At 34.1% G+C, this 24,147-nt stretch overlaps 2 protein-coding genes and 1 pseudogene across 4 annotated transcripts; 2 read left to right on the top strand and 1 right to left on the bottom strand.

Moving 5' to 3' along the window:
- Positions 1 to 5,981: 5,981 nt before the first annotated feature.
- On the top strand, positions 5,982 to 8,277 carry LOC139892320 (arabinosyltransferase RRA3-like). Of its 2 annotated transcripts, XM_071875380.1 has the most exons (3): positions 5,982 to 6,079; positions 6,185 to 6,379; positions 6,934 to 8,277. In XM_071875380.1, exons 2-3 carry the CDS (start codon positions 6,191 to 6,193, stop codon positions 8,053 to 8,055), a joined length of 1,311 nt encoding a protein of 436 aa, XP_071731481.1. In that variant the 5' UTR covers positions 5,982 to 6,079; positions 6,185 to 6,190; the 3' UTR covers positions 8,056 to 8,277. The 2 variants fall into 2 exon arrangements, with proteins under 2 accessions (XP_071731481.1, XP_071731480.1); XM_071875379.1 differs by having other exon boundaries at positions 5,996 to 6,379.
- A 3,512-nt stretch (positions 8,278 to 11,789) lies between these two features.
- On the top strand, positions 11,790 to 15,555 carry LOC139889158 (arabinosyltransferase RRA3-like; annotated as a pseudogene).
- A 1,173-nt stretch (positions 15,556 to 16,728) lies between these two features.
- Positions 16,729 to 20,564, bottom strand: LOC139892319 (lysophospholipid acyltransferase LPEAT1-like). 2 transcript variants are annotated; one of them, XM_071875377.1, is made up of 9 exons: positions 19,911 to 20,564; positions 18,766 to 18,885; positions 18,598 to 18,635; positions 18,388 to 18,452; positions 17,985 to 18,053; positions 17,767 to 17,900; positions 17,543 to 17,683; positions 17,278 to 17,341; positions 16,729 to 17,115 (listed from the first exon to the last, which is right to left on the bottom strand). In XM_071875377.1, the coding sequence occupies exons 1-9, from the start codon at positions 20,484 to 20,486 to the stop codon at positions 17,102 to 17,104; spliced, it is 1,221 nt and encodes a 406-aa protein (XP_071731478.1). In that variant the 5' UTR covers positions 20,487 to 20,564; the 3' UTR covers positions 16,729 to 17,101. The 2 variants fall into 2 exon arrangements, with proteins under 2 accessions (XP_071731478.1, XP_071731479.1); XM_071875378.1 differs by having other exon boundaries at positions 17,543 to 17,653.
- Between the last annotated feature and the right edge of the window lie 3,583 nt (positions 20,565 to 24,147).

Genomic DNA, 24,147 nt, shown 5'->3' with positions numbered 1-24,147 from the left:
CAAGCCCTATGGATCCATATACTACTACCTGCGCCCACCAGTTCTTATAACTGGCAGTTACTAGTTACCAAAGCTAAGGGATTTTCGGTTCAAACTCAGTGTAGAATTTAGTATGTACTTGTATCCATTGCGTTTAAAATAAAGTGCATGTATTCTCAGCCCAAAAATATAGATTGCAAAAGCAATTAAAAAGGGAGCAAATGAAACTCACTCAAATCAATTTTAGTTTTTGTATTCATTTCATAAAACAGCGCATGTATTCTCAGTCCAAAAATATGTATAAAAAGGGATCAATGAAACTCACGCATATAAATATTGTATATCGGTTAATAAAGCATTTGCATGTATTCGCAGTTAAAAATATATTTCAAAAGCATTTAATAAAGCAGTTGTAAAAATAGCGCATGTATTCTCAGTCCCAAAAATATAAAGAGTAAAAGGGAATCAAATGAACTCACTATTTAATATTGATATACAATATTGTAGAAAAGCACGTAGACGCATCGGAGATGATAAACACGAGGTTTGATTCACAAAAATACCCTCGAACATTACCCATAATTTCCTTGGCAATAACCCATATTTTCCTTAGCTCTAGCTCGCTTGGAAACACGTTTTGAAAATTACTTGGACAGCACTCCGTCGTAATATTTTATGTACATTATTATTTTTGTATCGCAAAAATAATAACATTAATAATAAAAATAATAAGATTAATAATAATCTTATTAATAATAATAATAATAATAATAATAATAATAATAATAATAATAATAATAATAATAATAAATAATATTACGGAGTATATCTATATTTGTGTATGTGTGTGATTATCTCGAGCCAAAAACTGCAATTTATAGAACCTGGCCTGAAATCTGGAGTCATGCGACTCGCATGGAAATGGCCTTCTGGCCATGCGACTCGCATGAGGACCAGGGACAGCTCACATTGTTTTGTATTTTAGTTTGTTGACATATTTAAATATAATATATATTATATTTAATTTATATAATTATTTATATATTATATTATATTTACGTGCATAGTTAACTTGTAACTTTTGTTCCGATAAGTCGTACGTTGTTACTTGACTTATGTCCCGGTTCCGGTTTCTCGAATGTCCTTTCGTACGCTGAGAAAACTTGCATTTTACATTTCGTGACTCGTACCTTTGTTAAAATATAGCCTTAAATTATTCCTAAACTATACCACTCAAAGTATATCTTAAACTTTCGAGTATTTTGGTCATTTACTTCTATAAATCATCGTCTCACTATTTGTTAAAATACATTTTTAAAATAGTGGTTTACTGTAGCAAAGTTATTGTAGCAAAGTCAATTTTTACTGTAGCAATTCACTGTAGCAAAGTCAATTTTACTGTAGCAAATAGTGATTTTCGAAAATACTGTAGCATTTTGGGTACTGTAGCAATTTGAAAATACTTTATCAAATTAGTGTTTTACTGGTTCATCTTAAACGTTTTAGTTAACTTATCTAAATATCAATCAAATCAATAATCGAATGTTACTACCGTTTACTAAATAACTTGAAATCATATATATTCAATTAGATATATAAACCAATAAGTTTAATGTACGGTATTATGCAATGAAAACTTTGTTACGTTTTCAAGTTATAGTATATATATGTATCTATTTACATATAATTGTTCGCGAATCGTTGAGAAAATCGAAGGGTACTTGAATAGTTCAAAAATTTTGAGATTCAGTTTTACAGACTTTGTTTATCGTGTCGAAATCATTAATCCTTTAAAGATTAAGTTTAAATTTAGTCGCAAATTTTCGGGTCATTACATTATGATTTAAGTTTTAATTGGTTAATGGCTAGGGTTTTCGTTACTAGAGATTTGTATGACCCATTTGAGGGTAAAATGGGTGAGTTTGGGTTATGTTGTTGTAATGAAACCCTAATAGCCACAATCTAGGGTTTTGGCCTTGTGATTTGAGGTTGTAAGTGTCAATTGGTGTTGTTAGTCACTAATGCACTTTAAGATTTATGAAAGAAGTGTTAATGGGTAAGTTTGACTTGATTGTGAGTCTAGGTAATATAAAATGGGTCAAAATGTACTAGTTGACCTAATTAGATGAAATAGGTATGGATTACCCTAAGTTTTGTGTTAATTGAAGTTAATAGACTTTAATTCACTTGTCTTAGTGATTAAAGTCGAGTCTTGGCCATTTATGGGCGGTTGTGAGTAGTTGAGTCATTTAATGTAAATTGGGTCATTAAATGCTCAAGTGGGAGTATTGTGGCTAATCCCACTAGTTGTGAAATTGAATGTGGACTTAATGATTTAGGTACATTGCGTTGAAGCTCGGAAGTGCTAAATCATCATCCTTGTGACAAGGTGAGTGGAATAATTATGTGTTCATGTATATGGCGTGTTTATTTGTGAATGTTATGGTATGAACCACGTGCCGGTAGTGCCATAACATGTGTGGGATAGGATGTGAACCATGAGCCGGTAGCATCGAGTGTGAACCACGAGCCGGTAGCACTATAAACTAAGATGTGAACCACGAGCCGGTAGCATCGAGTGTGAACCACGAGCCGGTAGCACTATAAACGAGTATGACTCAAAAGCGTATGGTGTGCACCACGAGCCGGTAGCACCATAGCATTATTGGTTAACCATATTGAGATTGTTGTTTTGTTTAGCATATAATATATATTGAGTTGAGTATATTATAATGAAATGGTGTGATAATGTACGACTTGTTAGGGTTACGGGTATGTTGACATGCTAATTGAGTTACACGTTCGTATGAGGTATTTGGTATTGTGATTGCAAATGGATGGGTTATATATATGTATGTATAATTGTTGCACTCACTAAGCATTGCTTACCCTCTTGTTGTTTATCATTTTATAGGTTCTGGCTTGGACAAGGGTAAGGGCATACGGTTGGATTAGTTGTCTCCCGTTTATGTTGACAGGGGGTGCTCTTGGTGTTAGCTTTTTGAAGTTGGCCTAACGTTTGGGTAGTTTAGCCCCAAACCGTGCTCGAGTGTCGTTTGGATTATAAACTATCATTGTGGTGGGTCAACTTGTATTAAACTTAATTAATGGCATTCGTGCCTTTTGTAAACATTTAAATTGATGTACGTTTAAATGGAACTTGTGGAATGGTTTACATATTTAATTGGCGCGTAAATGTGTATTATATAAAAAAAAAATCGTATGGAATACGGGTTGGGTTGTTTCATGTAACCTGAGGGATTCCTCAATACGCAGATGACTACCCAACGCAACAAGAGTTAACTTCTCCTTCTTATGTTTCAAAGAATGTTTAAATTCTTTCCAAGATGGAGGTAGTTTATCAATTATGCTTGAGACTTTAATAGACTCATCCATATTCATTTTATGTTGTGTGAATTGACCAAGTATACGAATGAGCTCATTGTATTGTTCCAAGACCGGTCTAGAATCGACCTTCTTGTAATTATTAAAATTACTCACAAGGAACTTTTTACTAGAAGCATCCTCAGATATATACTTGGTTTCTAAACAGTCCCATAGTTCTTTAGCAGATTCAACATTTTGGTAAATATCAAAAAGGGAATCAGCCATACCATTGAGGATTAAACCTCTAGCGATGTAGTCATCGTTCTCCCACTTGCACCTTTTTTGAATTTGTTCAACAGTGGCATCATCACCATGATCTTCAGGAATTGGTGTGCTGAGTACGTACACCACACTCATGCTGCTCAGAAAGAAGTGCATCTTCTTTTGCCATCTCCTAAAATCAATTCCCTCAAACTTATCAAGTTTGGAGAAATTCGCCGTCATGTGTTTCATCGTAGCCGCCATCGATTATAACAAATAATTACTTTCGATTGTTGGAAAATATTAATGTTGTAACAAGGGTAAAATAATCAATGACAGGATATATCACTGAATCGTGTATCACTTTTCGAAAGTAATTATTTGACCCTTATTGTCTGGGTTACACGAATATCACTTTGGGATAAGACAGAGATTTAGTTCTTGTTTTGACAAAAACCAAGAACCCTTTGCAAAAGAGTATTTATTTGTTGTGTATTATTTTCTCATGAATATCAATTGAGTTGTACATAACAAGCCTTGCATTTATCTCCTCAAAACTTCCGTATCTTAACATGGAGAAGTTAGAAGTATATAATCATATAATTCAATGCCATAATCATACAAATGCTTTCTTTTAATATATATTAATATAGTTATCATGACTCACCAACCATTTTAATAATTATATCCATTCAATCAAAGAATTGTAATCATTAACATATACATATATTAAAATGGCAATCAGTGTATTATGAGTCATCCATTCATGTACTCATATATAAAAGTATACAAAATGACTAGTTGCTTTTCAAGTTGTCTCCCATGTTCTATTTATGTTTAGCTAGTGTTAAGTTAGGTTGTCAACTTTTCTTATTATAATCAATTAATCATTTATACTAGCAATTTTACATCAAAACATATAGTCACATATCACTAGCATCATATATTATATATTCATATGAGTATATGACGATCAATTGAATTATTACATCAATTCCAATATTCACACACACATGTATATATATTATATACTCATAACATTAATTAGATACTAAATCATATGAGCACATCAAATTAATAACTATAATACATAAGTGCATATAAACACATACGTACAACTCAATTATATAGACAACCAAAATGATTTTTGGGTCAGGGAAATCTTTTACTTAATGGATGTACACTCCGTATCTCCTAATCCATTTTCAAGTGTTAAACAATATCCCTCAATTACACTAAATTAACAACACGTTTTACGCTTTACATGTTAATTTTACGGTTACGTGTTATGTATACGTTTTAGGGATACATGTTATTACATGTTTTACGTTTTATTTTATGTTTTACGTTTTGTGTTTATGCAATACGCTTTCCAATTTACGTATTACGTTTACTTTTTACGCTTTGTTTTTTCACTTTATGTTTTTACGTTTAAGTATGTTTAAGTTTACTTATTACATTTTATGTTTTACAAATCTTGAAATCTCAAATCGCTGAACCAAACACATGATCAAATTTCAAATTCTAGGACTTCAAGTCCCTTGGTATTTCAAATCCCTTGATAGTTTAAATTTCATGGGATTTAAAATCCTGAGATTTCAAATACTCGAATCAAGCGCTACCTCACATGTCTGGCACATGATTTGAGTTAATGAAAAAAATCAACGGTCGTTAGATGACTGGACAATTCGTGGAAAAAAATGCAAAGTAATGAACTACTCAGGTAAAAAAATTCGGACTATCCACGAAATATTCGACAAATAACAAGGACTATCCTTGTAATTTTTTCATGTTGATAAAATTCTAAGCATACATGATGCAACCGTTAGGCATGACAATAGATTAGATATGGATCGGGTGACGTCATATCTACATCCATATCCATTTAGTTTTTGTTAATTCATATCCATATCCATTGACATTCAGTTCATCCATCCATATCCATATCCATATCCAGTGGATTAAGCGAGTTATTGGATATTCATTGAATATTTAAGAAATGTTATACGGAGTAATATTTTCTAATATGTAGTGAAAATAAAAACGTAATATAACAAAAATAAATTTAACATAACATAAAATTGAAATCGTTCCACCAGAATTTGTAATTTTTGTCAGAGATTCAATACAATTTGTTAAATTTACCATCAAACATTGATTATGACAAATTATATGTCTAATATTTATGTTTTTAAGTTAGGTTTACATGTTTTATTGTGATCCCTCATAATGTATTCATTATATGGTTGCAAAAAAATGTATGTATAATGATAAATACATTTGTAATAGTTATTATATATGCAAATATCTATATTATAGTATTCGTATATGCATTTCAGATGTAATTGGATATATTCATGAATTAAATATTTCATCCATATCTATATCCGTATTTATATTCATTTAAGATCGTTATCATTTGCATCCTAGCAACCTCTAATGCGTTGAAAAAGTCAAAATTAAAGAGTCAACCATCTCAAAGTTCAACAAGCATGCCACCAACTACTAGCAGGTAGCAGCAGTCTGGTTTTGTATGTATTTGTATTTTATACTGAAAATACAACCATTAATAAAATTATAGAGACAAATTCAACCATAAAATCATCAATCTCTGTAGATCCAAATGGCGGGTCTTATAGGTCGTAGAGACAAAAACTCAGCTCAATCAATACGTGGATCACGAATCGCCGTCGCAATTGCAATCGGAATTATACTCGGTGGCATTTTTGCATTTTTATATCCTCATGGTTTTCTATCTTTAAATCATGCTTCTCAATTTCAAGGTCGACGTCTCACCAAATCATTTCTCCAGGTTAATTCGAAATTTAATTATTATTATTATTGTTCATTTTCATTATGGTCTATTAGGGTTTCACTTATGTTGTCACTGCTTAAATGAAAGGGGAGGTAGCTTTGTGCTCACAAAGTGTTCGACCTTTTGTCACTGAAACATTGTACTTTTAGACTGTGATGATATCCCTATTAGATGTTATTTGTATGTCAAACTTATAGAAGGAACTTAGGTTTTGTGTTGTCAAAAATATTAAAGAAAGAAATTCATTTGGTTTTTGACTTTTTTTTTTGGCTTCTGATATCCCCATTTTTATTTATGATTGTGGTTTGCATTTTTATCAATCATATTAGCTGTTTGGTCTGGATAGCCATCAAATCATATATATTTATGTAAAGTTCGTGTGAAATTCAAACACCAAAAAGAAATCATGCTTTTTTTGTGTGAATAATGATTGGTTGTTCGTTACTCGATGTTTCTCGTTTCCTTGAACTCAAAATCTGGATCGTCTAGTTATTCTTTTTCCCAGAATTTGATATTTATTACTTATAATGTGAAAGGTTCTGTTTTTACAGATTGGATCAGCTTCATGTGAATCCTCAGAGCGAGTTAATATGTTGAAATCAGACCTTGCAGATTTATCTACCACCAATGATGAATTGAAGAAACAAGTTAAAGAGTTAACTCAAAAGTTAATGGCTGCCGAACAGAAAAACGGAAAGGATGAGCAGCAGCAAGTTTTGGTGGTAAGTGAGCCACAAAAAGCCGGGCCTTTTGGTACTGTCAAGGGTATAAGAACTAACCATGTAGTCCTTCCTGACGAAACAGTTAATCCAAGACTCGCAAAGATCTTAAAAAAGGTTGCTGTAAAAAACGAGCTTATAGTTGCACTTGCAAATTCTAATGTGAAAGAAATGTTAGAGGCGTGGTTCACAAGCATTAAAAAAGTAGGCATACCCAATTATCTAGTGGTGGCATTAGATGACGAGATCGTTAATTTTTGCAAAGAAAACGATGTACCATTTTACATGAGAGATCCCGACGAGGATGTTGATTCGGTTGCTAAAACAGGAAGCAATCATGCTGTTTCTGGACTAAAATTCCGAATCTTGAGGGAGTTTTTACAATTGGGTTATAGTGTTCTTTTGTCAGACGTTGATATTGTATACATACAGAACCCTTTTGATCATATATATAGGGATTCAGACGTTGAATCTATGTCTGATGGGCATAGTAACATGACTGCTTACGGATATAATGATGTTTCTGATGATCCTTCTATGGGGTGGGCTAGATACGCTCATACAATGCGTATATGGGTTTATAATTCTGGGTTTTTCTATTTAAGGCCTACGTTACCTGCAATCGAGCTTTTGGATCGTGTAGCAGACAGGCTGTCTCACCCACCACCCGCTTGGGATCAGGCGGTTTTCAACGAAGAGCTATTTTTTCCTTCTCATCCAGGTTACGTCGGTCTTCATGCTTCAAAGAGAACAATGGATCGTCATATGTTTATGAACAGCAAGTTTCTTTTCAAAGAAGTGAGAAAAAATGGTGATTTGAAGAAGTTAAAGCCTGTTATCGTTCATGTGAATTATCATCCGGACAAATTACCGAGAATGAAAGCTGTTATGGAGTTTTATTTCGATGGCAAGCAAGATGCGTTGGAACCGTTTCCTGATGGCTCTGATTGGTAACGCCAACTCTACCCGGGTACTGGTTTTGTTTGTAGGAATGTAATTTTGTTTATCGTTTACAGTTTGATCATCTTATCTTATAAGTTATAGAGTACTTTTTTTTATCTTGTACCACATTCCTGCTTGTTCCAATGTTATTCGTATATTTAGTTGGTTAAAGAACTAAATAAATTTTTATCTTTTTTCGCATTTGTATATTTAGTTATGTATCTGGTCCCCTGAAGAATTTTAGTGAAAATGACGCGAAAGAAACTGACAAAAATCTTAGATATGAACATCAATCAATTGGATAAAAACACTATATGTGAGTGTTGAGTGTTAGTGTACCTTCCACTCTACGAAACATTTTCAAAAATTCGTTCAGTATTACAATCACAGCCCGCTAAATCCACAGCTCATAACAGACTGTTCAATTCAATCTAATTCAATTTTAGTTTGTTGATTAAATGAAGATAGTTACTCGAACTGTGAATGTGTCAGTGCGATAGGATCAATTGTTTTAAAACGAAGCTAGTTCTTCTGCTATGAGATATCCGGATAAAGATTTCGATTCTGATTATGTGTTTAGTGGACCTTCGACTCGGACCAGATATAATTCTAATCTTTTTTATGGTACTAGATGTGTCCACAGTTGCAGCAACAGTCGGGGAGTTTTACTAACACTTTGTTTTAAAAAAATGGTTCACTGAGATCATCGATGAATCAAGTTATTAAGGTTTGTGTACTCACTGACTCATCAAGTGACTGTAGAAAGACGATATCAGACAGACTACTGAAACTGTTTTCAGGATCATGCTATCTGCCCCATCCTGAGAAGGATGCTCACTTTATTTATTTTCAATTGCTGTTGCTCCAGGAGATGTGATAATAGCAGGCACGGATGGTCTGTTTGATAACTTTTACAACAATGATATCATGGCTATTGTGGTTCATGCAGTACGAGCTGTTTGGAGCCCTGGGCGACAGCTCAACACATGCAGCTTTGGCACAGCAAAGGGCACCGGAAAGGGACAGACAGACTCCTTTTTCTGCTGCAGATCAAGAAGCTGGATTTCGTTATTATGGTGGAGATCTTGTCGTTTCCCAACTGGGCGTCGTAATCGGAAGAGGCACGTATCACGCAGAATTCTACTTTTTCAGCTCGAGCCTTGCCTCTGTCCCGATCGTTGTAAAGTTCAAGTTGACATGTAGGGTGCCTAGGGACCAGGTGGGTTTACCCGAGAGTCCCCAGAACTTCTCCTTGAACGCCTTCAATTTTTCCCTAACCCTCAATGACAACTCATCGTAGCAATGTTCAAACATGACGTGTGCGCAACTCCCATTGTCCAGACAGAGTTGTTTCATCGTGTACCCACATTTGGGTAGGTATCCTTCCGCGGTGATTGGTTCATTCTTCGTATTGCGCACTTCAACTGATGGGAACACAATCTGCACTTTCTCCCACGGCTGAAGCGGCTCAGGCTCTAATGACGCCATTCTCCCCCTCTGGGAAAAAACGTGAATGACCTTTTTTGACCCTTTGGGCTCGTTATCTTTCTTGTTTTCCTTCTGTGCTTCCTTCTGCACCTTCACCTTCAGATGTTGCAATTCTCCGCGCTTCAAGCAAGCGACAACTTTTTCTACTAACGTTTTGCATCTGTTCATCTCATGACCATAGTCGTCATGAAAATCGCAGAACTTTCACTTGTCTCCACGCTCGTAATCAGACATGAACGCTGGTCGTTCAAACATTTCCGATATTGGTTCTGTTACGAGAATTTACTTGAGACTTTTTGTCAAACTTTTGATAAGTGCATGATTGTCGTCGCGGACGCTGTTATCATTATTTTTATGCTGATGATGGTGATTGCTTCCATGGTGCCCTCGAGAGTTCCTTCGATCGTTGTGATTCTTGTTGTGACGGCGGTAGGGGCTTGAATCATGTTGGTTCTGTATGCGCCACCTAAGTTGCGGCCACCTTTGGGTTAATCATAGTCATCCCTGCCACGGGTAAACGGGTATCCAACAGATAAAAAAAAATCTTTACGGGTGAATCGCGGGGATCAAGGATCCGCACCCATCGCATGCCGGTCCTATCATAGTTTCCTATTTAACATCTTTAGACACTTAGATTACCCAATGACACTTGATATGTAATTCACTCTTCTTCCAAAGATTTATTACCATTATTTTCTTACCTACATATTTCTTACTTTCAATTATAGAACTGCTCCCTTAAATTTCTCTCTTAAACACGGGTATTACACCTTGATAGCATGTCCTCACCCTCTTCTTATCATTTTTTTTTTTTTTTTTTTTATAATAATAAACTTTCTCCTAGTCTCAATTACATGCATAATAATTGTATCCTTAACTTCATCTGAACTTGCAAACTGTTGCCTAGAAAGTTTTTTCTATAACCGCACTTTCCTTAGATTATTGCCTTGACTCTTATTCTTTTGTTTCTATCCTCTTCAATACCATCTTCATAAATACCATCAATGTCAAATTCATCATTATTTAATACATCTAAATCTACTATCACTTGATCCTTCTCACTTGTAGTATTGTTTTTAGAAGTACCCATGAATTCCTCATCTTTATATACGTCAAGTTGAAGTCCTTCATATATATCCACATCTACATCTTCAATAATAATATCTTCATCAACCAAGTAATCATTATCTTCATGTTCACCCTCACATTTTTCATCTTTAGTCATAACTGCTTCATCTTGAGTCACAACAGGTTCATCTTGAATCACAACCGAGTCATTTTGAGTGACAACTGGTTCATTTATTTTCACCATCAATTGCATGAGTCACATTTGGCGAATTTGGTACAACTACTCGTACACTGTGTTCAACTGGTTCAAACACAAGTTTCTTGGATTTTACTTGACTTTGTGCTGGAACATCCTCAATGATTTTTTGTATAACTACCTTATTTTGCCTAGGACTCATAAATGATTGTAAAAATGTCTACATTTTGATGCTAAGTGTAAACACATAATTCCTTATGTTTCACATACTAGATAAAGTTGATAACATCTAAGTCACTAGCCAAAGCTTCTAAACCATAATCCAAAATGGTACCAGGTCTTAGGAAATGATAAAACATTGGACTTCTTCCATCATACCCCAAATCTTCGACCATATCATTTAGCTCGTTTATGGGAAACTTGTCAATGTTAATCACAGGGCCGGTCCCGAGAATTTGAGTGCCCTGAGCGAAGCAAAAAAAAAAGGCCCTAACGAATAATTAATATAAACTATTCAAAGAAACGACAATTAACGTCATATCAATAAACATAAACTATATTCAACCTCATGTGCACATACGACATGATCACTTGCCATACTTATTTGTACAGTAATACTTATCGAGAATATTTACTCACATATCTACACTGCTTATGCAATTAAATATTATAAATATTTATTTATTACCCATTATATAAATTAACAACCTTTGAAACCATCCATGAAGACCAAAAACCTCAATGGCTGATGAAAAAAAAATGAATGATAGGGAATCTGGACAACATTCATAATTAGCACTTTTAGTTCCTCTCCTTTGCTATATTTCTAGTAACTTGGTCTACTTGTATAGTTTCGTAAGAACAAAGAATCCCAGATGAATAGATGGAATTTATATAATCAAGAATGTAGAAGCTTTTGTAGAGTTTATTATTACTAATTACATTCCTAGTCCCACATCGAAGTATTTGGAATTTGTCAAATAATATTTATAGAATGGATCAGAAAATAGGTAACAACTTTTAAATCATAACCCACTACAATGGTATTCCTGGCCCTGTGCAAGTGTACAACTTGAACACCCATTGGGCCGGCCTGGGTTAATCATATCAACATATGTTAACTTACCTTTCAAATATTCTCTTCGACCATATCATTTAAGCATTTTTGAGTTTTTCAATTTCAATTCAAGGTGAAGGACCACCTGTGATCAAGTTGCAAGCCAGGTTACCACTAACGACGAAAAAAGTTAAGGTACATCGAGTAATTCTTTATACAAACCACATGTACCATTTATGAAATTTTGTCTTTCAAATATGACATCTATGTATTCATATTCATATTCATATAATATAATATTCAAAATAATTAAAAAAGCCAAAATGTAAAAAGTCAAACCATCTCAAAGGTTAAGAAGCTTTTCACCTACTACAAGCTGCAGTCTGGTTTTGTATTTGTATTATTATATTATACCGAGTATACAACCATAAAATTATAGCGACACAATCAAGCAATTAATCATCAATCTAAATCCAAATGGCGGGTCTTGTTGGTCGCAGAGACAAAAACGCAGCTCAATCAATACGTGGATCACATATCGCCGTCGCAATTGCAGTCGGAATTTTACTCGGGGGCATTTTTATATCCTCGTGGTTTTCTATCTTCGAATCATGCTTCTCAATTTCAAAATCGACGTCTCACCAAATTATTTATCCAGGTATATTTATAATCTGATTATTATCAATGTCATTCATGTTCGTTATGGTCTGTTTGGGTTTAACTTCTGTTGTCAGTAATGAAAGTGGCTGTTGCTTTGTTTACTTGATGCTCACAAAGTGTTCGACCCACTGTTGTTAAAAGACCCTTTTAATACCGCATTAATCATTTTTAAGAGCAATTCGTTTCAATTTTTCAAAATCCGTTTAATTAATCGGTCAACGTCAATTGACCGGTCAAAAACGAATTTGGTAATCAAAGTCGGTTAAAGTCAAAATTGGTCAATATTTTAATATGAATTTAAACTCACATCTTATAGTTTTTGAACAAAATGAACGATTTTAAGCAACTATGTTAAAGCTTATGTTTATTTATTTTTATGATTTTATTCTATATTTATACATATAATTTTTGAAATGTAATATTAAATGTATAAAGTACAATCCGATTAATCCCCGATACATCTCCGAATTACGGATTACTCCTTCCAAACCCAATAGTGAATTTTGCAACCTTACTTCGATCTTTTGTCACTGAAAACATTGTGCTTTTAGAATACTTATAATTTTATCCCTAAAAGGTGTTATTTGTGTGTCAAATTCACAAAAGAAACTTAACTTCCGTGCCTTGGTAATATTAAAGAAAGAAATTAATATGGTTTTGACTTTTTCGATAAACGGGTAAGGTTTCCATATTTAGACGCTAACCTCATATCTAGTCAATACATAAGAAGAAGCAAGCATCTTATCTCTTGTAATTATATTTTACTTGGCTAATTAAGAGTTAGTTAAAAGGTTGTTAGTGGTTGTCTTTTTCCTACTTATGTATGTATATATAACCGAGCTTGGCCTAAACACTTTCGTAACTTTGAGTCTTTGACTTTATAATCATACGGAGTAATAAATTTGAAAACAATTTTTATTTGAATGTTCGCAGAATAACCGAATTATCTCATGACCATTTTTTATCCTTTTCCTGGTTACCTCAAACACTAAGCTATTATGAGATTGTTAATCATGTTGGCCGTTTGATCAGAACGGCCATTAAATCGAACATATTTAAATAAAGTTCGTGGTGAAAGTCATACATCACAAAGAAATTATGCTTTTTTTTTCAGAAAAAATGATGATTGGTTGTTCGTTGCCCAGTCTTTATCGTTTACTTGAACTCTATATCGAGATGTTCTAGTGCTTAGCTTGTTCTTTGAAGGACTTTTTCTTTTTCCCAGAATCAAATTTGTGTTATTTATCATTACAGATTGTATCAACATCAAGTGAATCCTCAGAGCTAGTTAAAATGGTGAAATCAGACTTTGTGGATGAAACAGTTAATCCAAGACTCGCGAAGATATTAAAAAAGGTTGCTGTAAACAACGAGCTTATAGTTGCATTCGCAAATTCTAATACAACAACAACAACAACAAAACCCAATCCCACACTTGTAGGGTATGGGGAGGTGAGACGTAGACAATCCTTCCTCTACCCTAGGACAAAGAGAAGTCATTTCACCACCCCGAGTGAAACACTCACAAGAGTAGAGAAAGTCCTTCCTCTCTATGTTCGACGGATAAAGAGATTGCTTGCAACGGACCTCCGGCCAAAAAAAAAAAAATAATAAAAATAAAAAATGCCAACGCCATGAAAATGGTGGGACAAATTTCCATGGGTTTTAAAATGTTGCCTGGAATTCGATTTAGGCTCTAAGCGACAGTCAAGTCGCCAATAAGTAGACGCTTGCTGATGGCTCCCAAAACAGCGCCGTATAAAAAAAAAAAAAAAAAAAAAAAAAAAAAAAAAAACATACCTTAGAGTGTACTGCGGAGCACATGACGAATAAAGTAAAGCTGCACTAAATGAGAAATAAACATATATGTCCACAAACAAATAAAATCACATCATAGCAAGCCAGTCTATAAAAATAAACATACAAACATACATAAAACCGTATCTACTCAAACCTACATAAACATACAAACGTACATTCATAGATATCCACCTACACGCATACATACGGGAAAACCTACATACGCATACATAGATATAAAACATACAAACATACGAATATACATACCAACATACGGATATACATACAAACATACGAATATACATACAACCAAACATATAACAATACATACATATAAACATACAAACGTACATAAATACATAAATACATAAATACAATCATAGGCAAGCAGAAAATCAAAACAAGCGTACATACAAACAAACATACATAAACCTGCGTACAAAACGAATTATAGAGGTGTGGTTCACCAGCATTAAAAATGTAGGCATAACGAATTATCTAGTGGTTGCTGGTTGCATTAGATGACGGAATCGTTGATTTATGCAAAGAAAATGATGTGCCATTTTACATGAGAGATTCTGATGAGGATGTTGATTCGATTGCTAAGACAGGTGGTAGTGATGCCGTTTCACGATTAAAATATAAAATCTTAAGAGAGTTCTTACAATTGGGTTATAGTGTCATTCTATCAGACGTTGATATTGTATACATACAAAGCCCTTTTGATCATATATATATATATCGGGATTCAGATGTTGAATCTATGTCTGAGGGGTATAGTAATATGACAGCTTACGGATATGATGATGTTTCTGACGATCCTTCTATGGGGTGGGCTAGATACGCTCATACAATGCGTATATGGGCTTATAACTCCGGATTCTGTTATTTAAGGCCTACTTTACCTGCAATTGAGCTTTTGGATCGTGTAAATGATAGGCTATCTAACGCGCCACGAGTTTGGGATCAGGCTGTTTTCAACGAAGAGCTATTTTTTCCTTCTCATCCAGGTTACGTCGGTCTTCATGCTTCGAAGAGAACGATGGATCATTATATGTTTATGAACAGTAAGACTCTTTTCAAACAAGTGAGAAAAGATGACGAATTGAAAAAGTTAAAGCCTGTTATCGTTCATATGAATTACCATCCAGATAAATTGCCGAGAATGAAAGCAGTCATGGAGTTCTATTTTGATGGCAAGCAAGATGCGTTGGAGCCATTTTCTGAAGGCTCTGATTGCTAATACTTGTTAGAAATAAAGAACAAAAAAGAAGAGGTAAGCAATGAAGACAAAGGCTAGAGTACATTAAAAAACATACAGTTTCCTTTTCTACATTTTCTCAAATTGTTTACACAGTTTGTCAAAGGCTTCATGCCTAAAATAGAATATAGCTGTTATGTAACTCTACTATTTTCATTCTCTTTAAAGCTTGTAACAAATAACAAATACAGTAATTCAAAATGTAACCAAGTGAGTTTATACCCATTCAGTTTTATCAATTCAGTGTTCAATAAAAACATTAGTAATGCAATTTCAATTGTTAACATGGTATTAAAGCAGTGTTGCTAGGGATTGGCTAGCATGTTCAAAGAGACGGTAGCCAAACTCCAGGAAACCAAACCCAACCGGCTTAGCAAAAGAAGCCAGTATGTATAACCTTTGTAAAAACACCAGCTCGCTGATATTTTGTAGGCACATTGATATTGCTCAAAGAGTATACATTTTCAGTCGCAATAGTCTCGTGTTCATCAGTTTTGCGCATTATTTGAAGATTTATTGATGATTAATTGTTGAAGATTATGCTTTTTGTATCGAGAGGTTACTTGAGGTGGGTGATTTATGTGTGCTTTGGAGCTTAAATATCGACATGGTTGGTTCCGGTACGAGTCGAGGATTGAAATACGCGTTTCAGACTTTTTCCAAGCCAAAACGAGTTTTCTAAGCCTCGCTTTAGCGAGATTTTGGCTCCCTTTCGCGAGGTATTGATCGAGCATGATTTCTAGTCGCGAGATACACTAAAAACGAACGCGAAAAACCAGATTTAAGGGCCTCGCGATCACGAGAAATAACCTCTTGGTCGCGAGATTGGGATTTATGGCCTCGCGATCGCGAGAATATACCTCGCGGTCGCGAGATTGGAGCTGACGGGAAATTATGTCTATAACCTATTTTTTGATCATTAAGGGGATATCTTTGTGCAGCCGATTTTGGGAGCTACTCGGCAATAAATTCTTCGTGAAAATTTGTCTTTTCAAATTCGTTTGTAGATATTTATAAGTTTGTATCTGATTATTAAAAAAAAAAAAAAAAAAAAAAAAATCATTTAATATTTTAGCAGTGTAATCTACTTGAACCATAAAACCTTACACTTTCCACACATACATGCAAGTATGCAAACAAAAGACAGAATCAACAGAAACTTGTTAGAATTTGTCATTGTCACTAAAATAATACAGATCAAAATTCTAGAAGAAAATAAAATATAATTATTTATAAATAAGCAAATAACTGAAACACCATAACCTGCTACCGAACAATTTTGTTCATGCCTAAAAGACTATTTCCAATTTTAAGTTACTTTTTGTAGCCGTCAAATCAAAATTAAGAAGCAGGAATGGGATCATCATGTTCAACAATGCACCAGTTCCTCAAAACTCATGTTCTCTGCTTCCATACAATACATTTTCAAAGAATTGAAAGCATGTTACTATCCCTTTGTTTTTTCTTTCTTTTGGCCAAAAGAATAATAATTGGGTCTACATGAAACGTAAACGCTCTCCATTTATCTTTAAGAAAACAAACCTGCATAAACTCAAAAAGAGAAGGCTTCAGATCCAGGGTGGTGACAACGATAATGCCTTGCATTAGCGTATTCCATGATTAAAAAAAACAAAACATAAAAACAACTAAATATCTTTTTGACACGCTGGACATAAAAAATTTCATGCAAAACAGAAGGCGTACCATGGATAGCTGCGTGATATACTCGCTTCTCTGGCAACCCAATATCTGACATTTTTAGGTTCCCCTGCACACATCACAAAATTTAACATAATCCTGCAATAAATAGCAATATTACAATAATATGCAAGGCTAATTTAGGACCAAATTACTCAATTTAGGTTTACACATTGCAGCTCTGAACCAATTTGCTCTTACTGATAAATATTCTAATACTAAAACTCTAAGAAAGGCAAGTAGAATGCATATATTCAAAATATAAGCATACCTCACGAGCTATCAATCTGCGAACATTTTCTGCATATAGTTTTGGATCATCTTTTTCTTCTTGTGAAGGGTAGTAGATTGGTAATCTCAGTACTGTAATATAATTTACAAACTGACATAACAGCAAAATCACATGACGTTTCTGCAAATGGAACATAAATTAAGCAAATGCATATATTAAAACAAACCATATTAAAACACTAAAACATATAAATTAAAACTCACCCCAGATATGGTGTCCCATGCTGGGCTAAATTTTTGATACGGGTATTTCAAGATAATGGGTAGAACAGGAGCTTTAGACAAAAATGCACCGGTTTTAAATGGAAGTATATAGTCCCCATTTGTAGTTGTTCCTTCTGTATAAAACATAATAAATCAACTTATAAATCAGTAAAAAGATTAAATATATTACAAGGACCTGAGAGACGATGAAATGTGACCTGGGAAAAGCATCATCATAGGTGCAGACTTATTCCGGAGGGATTCATTAATTCTGTCATTCACAACACCTGCAAGCAACAAATTCAAAATACAAACATTAAAGAAACATGCATTTTGTTCATTATATGTGTGTATGTATGTGTATTTAACAAGTGTGTATTACGTCTTCTAAGAAGGGAGGTGATATATTTATTGTTCATGAACTATATAAGAAAGAAAATGTCCAGCAAAATTAGTCAAAATACATAAAAAGTTCAGATTTTTTTTGCTGTGTTACTACTTACTAATATTAATAATATAAGAATGACTGTAAACACATATGCATCAACAAAATGGTCCGAATTGTATTCATAAACATATACAATCAACCTTACTTATCATACGAAGTGCACATATAAATACCTGAAACACCCTTGAAATTAGATGATTTTGACTCCCGTTGAACATATACACACCCAAGGCACTTGCTGAAACAAAAAATGTAGATGTAGTTACATAACCCGTTAGATCATTGCAATGTGCAAACTACAAACATGAATGGGATAATCTCATCAACAATAAGTGTTTATAAATCGTTTTTAAGCATCAGAGTGCATTGTAACTTAAGCCAACCTGATAAGGCCAACAAGAGGAAGTTTGCCCACTGATCTCTTCATCAATGACATCAAAACATAGAGTATAACATGTCAGTTACAGCACCCAATACATATAACATTTAAAAAAAAAAATAAAAAAAAAAAAAATAAAAAAAAAAAAAATTTCTTCAAATAGTTAACGAACCTTGGCAACGAAGCTAGGAAATGAGGAAGACATATGGTATAAAATATCCAAATGCGAAACGTGATTCGATATAATTACTCCAGGCCTTTCCTTTTCCTTACTATCATCATTAGCATCCAACTGGCCATTAAAAAAATAAGATACTCAAAACACTTACAGGTTCACAACAAGCAAAGCATGAGCTTGTCAGGTACTCAGGGAGACAAAAAATAACTGAAATTCACATGAATAAACGTACGTTTACTTATATGGCAAACCAATATATAAGTGATAATAAAACATGTTAATGTCCTCCAAACATTGTAGTTTCTTCAACTTTCAGGGACTTCATCTCTTACAGCTTATGTATGCTAACTATTGATTTCACTATTTCAGCTATCATTCTTAACACTTAAGTTTGATGGAAATATGGAGGGACAGATTTTAGGTAGACTGAAGAGGGTAAAATTAAATCTAATGTTCTAAGGGATCATTTTCTTGGACTACAAGAATATTAAAAGTCATTAGCAATCAAAATCTAATCTAACTATGATAGCTATGCATTATTTGAGTTGAGTTAAGGATGATCATACAAATTTAGGATATATCCTTGGTTAGGATAACTATGATTTAAAATTATATTTTGACGTTGAGGTTTGAGTTGGTGTTATTCAGATTTGAACTTGATCATATCAAGAATTCGAATTACAGGCTAATTCTTGTCGAATCTTGTTGGTGTTACAAACATGACAACATATAATATTACAGCCATATGTAACATGTTTTCTAATTCAATTAACTTTTGCACTTCTCATTACAAATATCAAATTATGCAACTGATACTTTCACACTAGTTTGATTAAAAAACATTCAAGCTTAATGCTTTTTCTCGCAAAACAAATAGGTTCTTGCTTTATTTAATCTAAGAATCTAATCTAACAATGATAGGTAACTAATCATTCGCTTAGTGCGGGGGCAGCGGGGAGGGGGTTTTTTACCGGCCATGCCCTCGGATTAGTCAGGTTTCCTCCAGGGCAGTAGTTAGGGGCGGGTTATGGAACTACGAGAGATCAATGCGTGAGTGGTTTAGTCCCTGAGTGATCCCAACTGACGTCAGAAAAAAAAAAAAAAAAAAAAAAAATCACTACTAATATAACAACAGATACCTCATCATCGTTGAATTTGCGATCGATATCGGGATTCCTATTAGTCTCCTTAATCCAATAAAACCCGAAAACGAAAAGCATAGCTCTCGAAAGAACTCTCCCAACCCAATACATAACATTTCTTCTCCATCCCCCCATATGTGCATAATCCTCCTGTTCATCTTCTTTATTCGGAACCAAAAACAGAGTACACCCCTTACAAATCAAATAATAAACCACAACAAGCAACGTACCGGACACCACACGCAACGGAAACAGCGTGATCAACGCAATACCGAGTAAAAATTTCTGTGTCCAAGGTAATTTGCCACGTCCCATTGTACCGTACATATCATTACGTACAAATGCAGAGTATTTCTTTTCGAGTTCTTCGATGTCTGGTTCCGGTGCGGTGGATACCGATGTGTTGTCATCGCTATCGCCGGAGGTGGTGGCGGTGGTGGTGGAACGAGTGGTGGTTTTGAGGAGGGGAAGATCGTCGTTAGTGGGACCGTGTTCGTGATTGGATTGAAAATGTGGTGGAGGTGGTGGTGGAGGTGGATATGAAGGGGGTAAGGTATTGAGTTCTGAATCCATTTATGTATGATTGTATGATTATAGAAACCCTAGTGGTGATGGTGTTTGATTTGGTTTTTGTATGCCATGTGTTCGATGAAATGTGGGGATCTGGTTTTAGGAGTTGGAAGTTGATGTGCATTTGATTATTGATGTGGCGTGATGGATGCACGTAGCGTGAATAAACGTCATCTGATCTGGTGAGGTGCGGACTATTTCAATTTACTCTACACTGAACCATCTTTTTTCAATTTTCAATTTGCTGTTTTTTTCCTTTTTTTCTTTGCGAAACTAATAAAATAACTTATATAGAAACAAGATGGTTTATCGAAACTACAAAAAAAATTGTGGAAAAAATGGAAAAACTTGCACTTGGGAACAACCATCTAACCGAAAACAATTGACAGACAGACGAGTCTCTCGTAACAACCCGAAACCTTAAAAATAAATTAACCAAACACAATCAAATACTAAACGATAATAACGGAAACCAACCTAACATCTAATTATTATTTCTATTTTAATTTCTATTAATTTTTTTCAAAGCAACAAGAGAATTTATTATTATATTATATTATATTATATTATATTATATTATATTATATTATATTATAATTAGACTAAATGACTCGTCAATTCTGGTCGTTTAAAACATACATTTAAGAGGTATAAAATGTAAGATTATTTTCCTAATTAAAAAAAAAAACCAAACCTTACCAAAAACTTCAACATGCCTTATCTTTCTATTCGTCGCGAGTTATTCTTCACCAATATCACCAATAAACTCGAAATTATTTTACGAACAAGACGAAACTAGTTACGTTCGAAATTGACACCTTTTTAAAAAACGCTAAACACACCGACATCTAAGAGCGCTCCCATCCATCCCGTCCAGGAGCCCGCCCAAGCCACCGCCAACCTGGGCGCCGATGGTAGCGGGCCGCCCAGGGGGCCGCCCACGTAGCCGTCCAGCGTATCGTCTCCATTTTCGTGCTTTCTTGAAATATTTGTGGACAGTCGGACAGTAGAATAAACCTTTTTTTTAGCTTAAAAGCCATGGAATTGAAGATGGAGATAGAGAGAATGTCGACTGCATATGTATATGTAGATGTAGATGAGATATTTTTAATTTTTATTATTATTATTGTGGGTCCACATTTGTTGTGGCCAAAAATACTCTCTTATTTAATTTTTATGTAATTTTATTTTACACTCTATGTTTTAATTTTAATTATTTGTAATGTTTTTTTAATTATCAATGAAATTTAGTTTTATGTTATTAAATATTTATAATTTATAATATATATGATTAAAATAATTTCATTTTCAAAAAAATAAAAAAATAATAAAAAATAAAATAAAAAGGGAAGGAAGGAGTGTCATGGTTGGGAGTGTTTAGTCGTGAGTTTAGTCCTGGAAAGGAAGTGGGAAGGAAGTGTTGATGTGGCGCTGATGTGGCACCGAGGACTTAGATGGAGGAACTTCTCCATTGGGAGCACTCTTATACAAGGCTTAACTAAGAGTATGCACTATTTAGTTTCAAACCGAATAAACCGAATATCGAATCAAATCCAAACCAAAAAAACCAAACCGATTTTTTTAAACGGTTTTCAAATCGATCGAAACCGAAACCAAATTCGTAATTCGGTTTTCGTTTTGGTTTTCGGTTTTGAAAATTTTAAATTCGGTTAACCGAAAACCGAATTTAAACTGAATTCAAATTAATAACATATTTATATTTATATTTATATTTATAATATTTATATTTATATAATATTTGATGTATTATTTTATTTTTATCAAACTATAAACATGTTATATACCCTATATACGTAAATTAATTCCACAACCGTTATTTCTAATATATATGTAAGTAATTATGCTGGTTAAGATTTTTATTTATAGTAATTTTCGGTTTAACTGAACCAAACCGAAATCAAATTCGATTTTTCAGTTCGGTTTTGGTTTTGGTTTTGGTTTTGATATTTAAATATGGTTTCAGTTTGGTTTTCGGATTAATTTTATAAGTTTTAAAACCGAAAAAACCAAACCGAATAAACCAAAAACCTAAAACCGAACCGATGAACACCCATAGACTTAACACATGAGCCGTTTTTGCTTCTATAAATACACAACGCTATGTTAAATATGAATATGCAAGCCGAAAGGCCCCGTCGTAAAGCGCGGACCAATCCGAATCTCGTTATATCTATTGATGAATATTAAGTTTAAGTGTTATTATTAGGATTATTAGGTTTAAATGTTATTATTAATTAAATTTTTTATTTAATATGTAAATAAAGACAAGGTCTTCAATCACATGTACGAGTTTAAAATTTCATTTATAGATTTTTTTAATTAATACGGAGTACGTGTATACATGTATAGGTTGTAAAATTCGCTATTCGAGAATTAATCGGTGTAAGACCCGAATATTTATTTTGTATACTTGTTTATTAAAGGCATATGAGATCGGGCTTCGTTGAATATTTATATATATTAAAATTGGAAAAGAGCTGAATCTGTCAATCTGCGCGCCGCGCAAAGCGGCCGCGCGCCGCGCAAACGCGCTGACAGAACCTATCTTGTTTTATTTATTTTAATGAAGGGTATTTGGGTAATTTCACATGGGGCCGGATTTGTGGGCATTATCAGTTGGTTTAGATCCAACTTTGGATCATTTCACATCCATTCATCATCCTCATCCATTCTTAGAGAGAGAGAGAGGTCTAGAGAGAGATTTGAGGTTTTGGGGAAGAAGAAGCTCGAATCGATCAAAGTCTCGGGTTTTAAAGTTGTTCCTTTCGTTCTCGGCTACGCGGTGATAGTATTGGTAAGCTCAAACTCCGAATTTCATTTATTTAATTTGATATTCAAGTTAGGGTTTTGAGTTAATTTGTTGTAATACCCTTTTAGGTGATGAAATGGGTTTAGTGATGCTAGTAATCGGGTTTATTGTTAATTGTTGGTGGATTTTGGGTTGGTGAACAAATTGGCCATGTTTAGAACTTGAAATTTAGTTTAATCACTTTAGTTAGCGATTATGGAAGTATTGGAACCCATTGGAGGTTGTTTGGTTGACTAACTTTGACTTTGGGTCAAATTAGGGTTTGGTGGTGACTATGACCCGATTGGCGATTTAATGAGGTTTATAAACTTAAAATGGATTAAGTTGAAGTATAGAACCGAGTTAAATGTGTTTTGGTGTCAAAACTTGTAAAGGATGAGATTTTGGCCTTTATGGGTCAAAATTAGGGTTTAAGTGTCAAAATGGGTATGACACGTGTTTAACACTTGAGTTCGGGTTTAATTGGCATATTATGACCATTCTCACTTGTGTTAGTGATTATTGGTTAATTTTGGGCGCGTTTTGTACTTGGAAGTGCATTTGGGTCAAATTTGCACTAAGTGTCAATTTGGGTTGATTTGTGAATCCATTCTAAGTGTATTGTTGTAATTATGATAATGGAATAGGTATTTTCCATTGGCGAGTTGCAGATTATTTGGAAGCTTTCATCAAGACTTCAAGGTGAGTGATAATATCCTATATGCATATGTATGTGTAGGATGGGTGCGGGTCGGGTGAGGTGATTCTCGGTTATAGAGCTCACTTCACATATAGGTGGATTTGAAGGACTTGTGTATGAGTCCAATTGGCACGTTTGTGCGTCTTGGTTGACCA

This window comes from Rutidosis leptorrhynchoides, chromosome 2 (assembly GCF_046630445.1).
Source record: "Rutidosis leptorrhynchoides isolate AG116_Rl617_1_P2 chromosome 2, CSIRO_AGI_Rlap_v1, whole genome shotgun sequence".
NCBI lineage: Eukaryota > Viridiplantae > Streptophyta > Magnoliopsida > Asterales > Asteraceae > Rutidosis > Rutidosis leptorrhynchoides.
This window is presented reverse-complemented; position numbering and strand designations above follow the sequence as displayed.

Bases quoted from the DNA above. Each gene is read 5' to 3' on its own strand.
- LOC139892320 (XM_071875380.1), top strand. From the start codon at position 6,191: ATGGCGGGTCTTATAGGTCGTAGAGACAAAAACTCAGCTCAATCAATA. The intron at 6,380-6,933 runs GTTAATTCGAAA...CTGTTTTTACAG, and splicing joins TCACCAAATCATTTCTCCAG to ATTGGATCAGCTTCATGTGA.
- LOC139892319 (XM_071875377.1), bottom strand. From the start codon at position 20,486: ATGGATTCAGAACTCAATACCTTACCCCCTTCATATCCACCTCCACCA. The intron at 18,636-18,765 runs GTTCGTTAACTA...TCATTGATGAAG, and splicing joins TTCCTAGCTTCGTTGCCAAG to AGATCAGTGGGCAAACTTCC. The intron at 17,684-17,766 runs GTGAGTTTTAAT...TTCCATTTGCAG, and splicing joins CATGGGACACCATATCTGGG to AAACGTCATGTGATTTTGCT.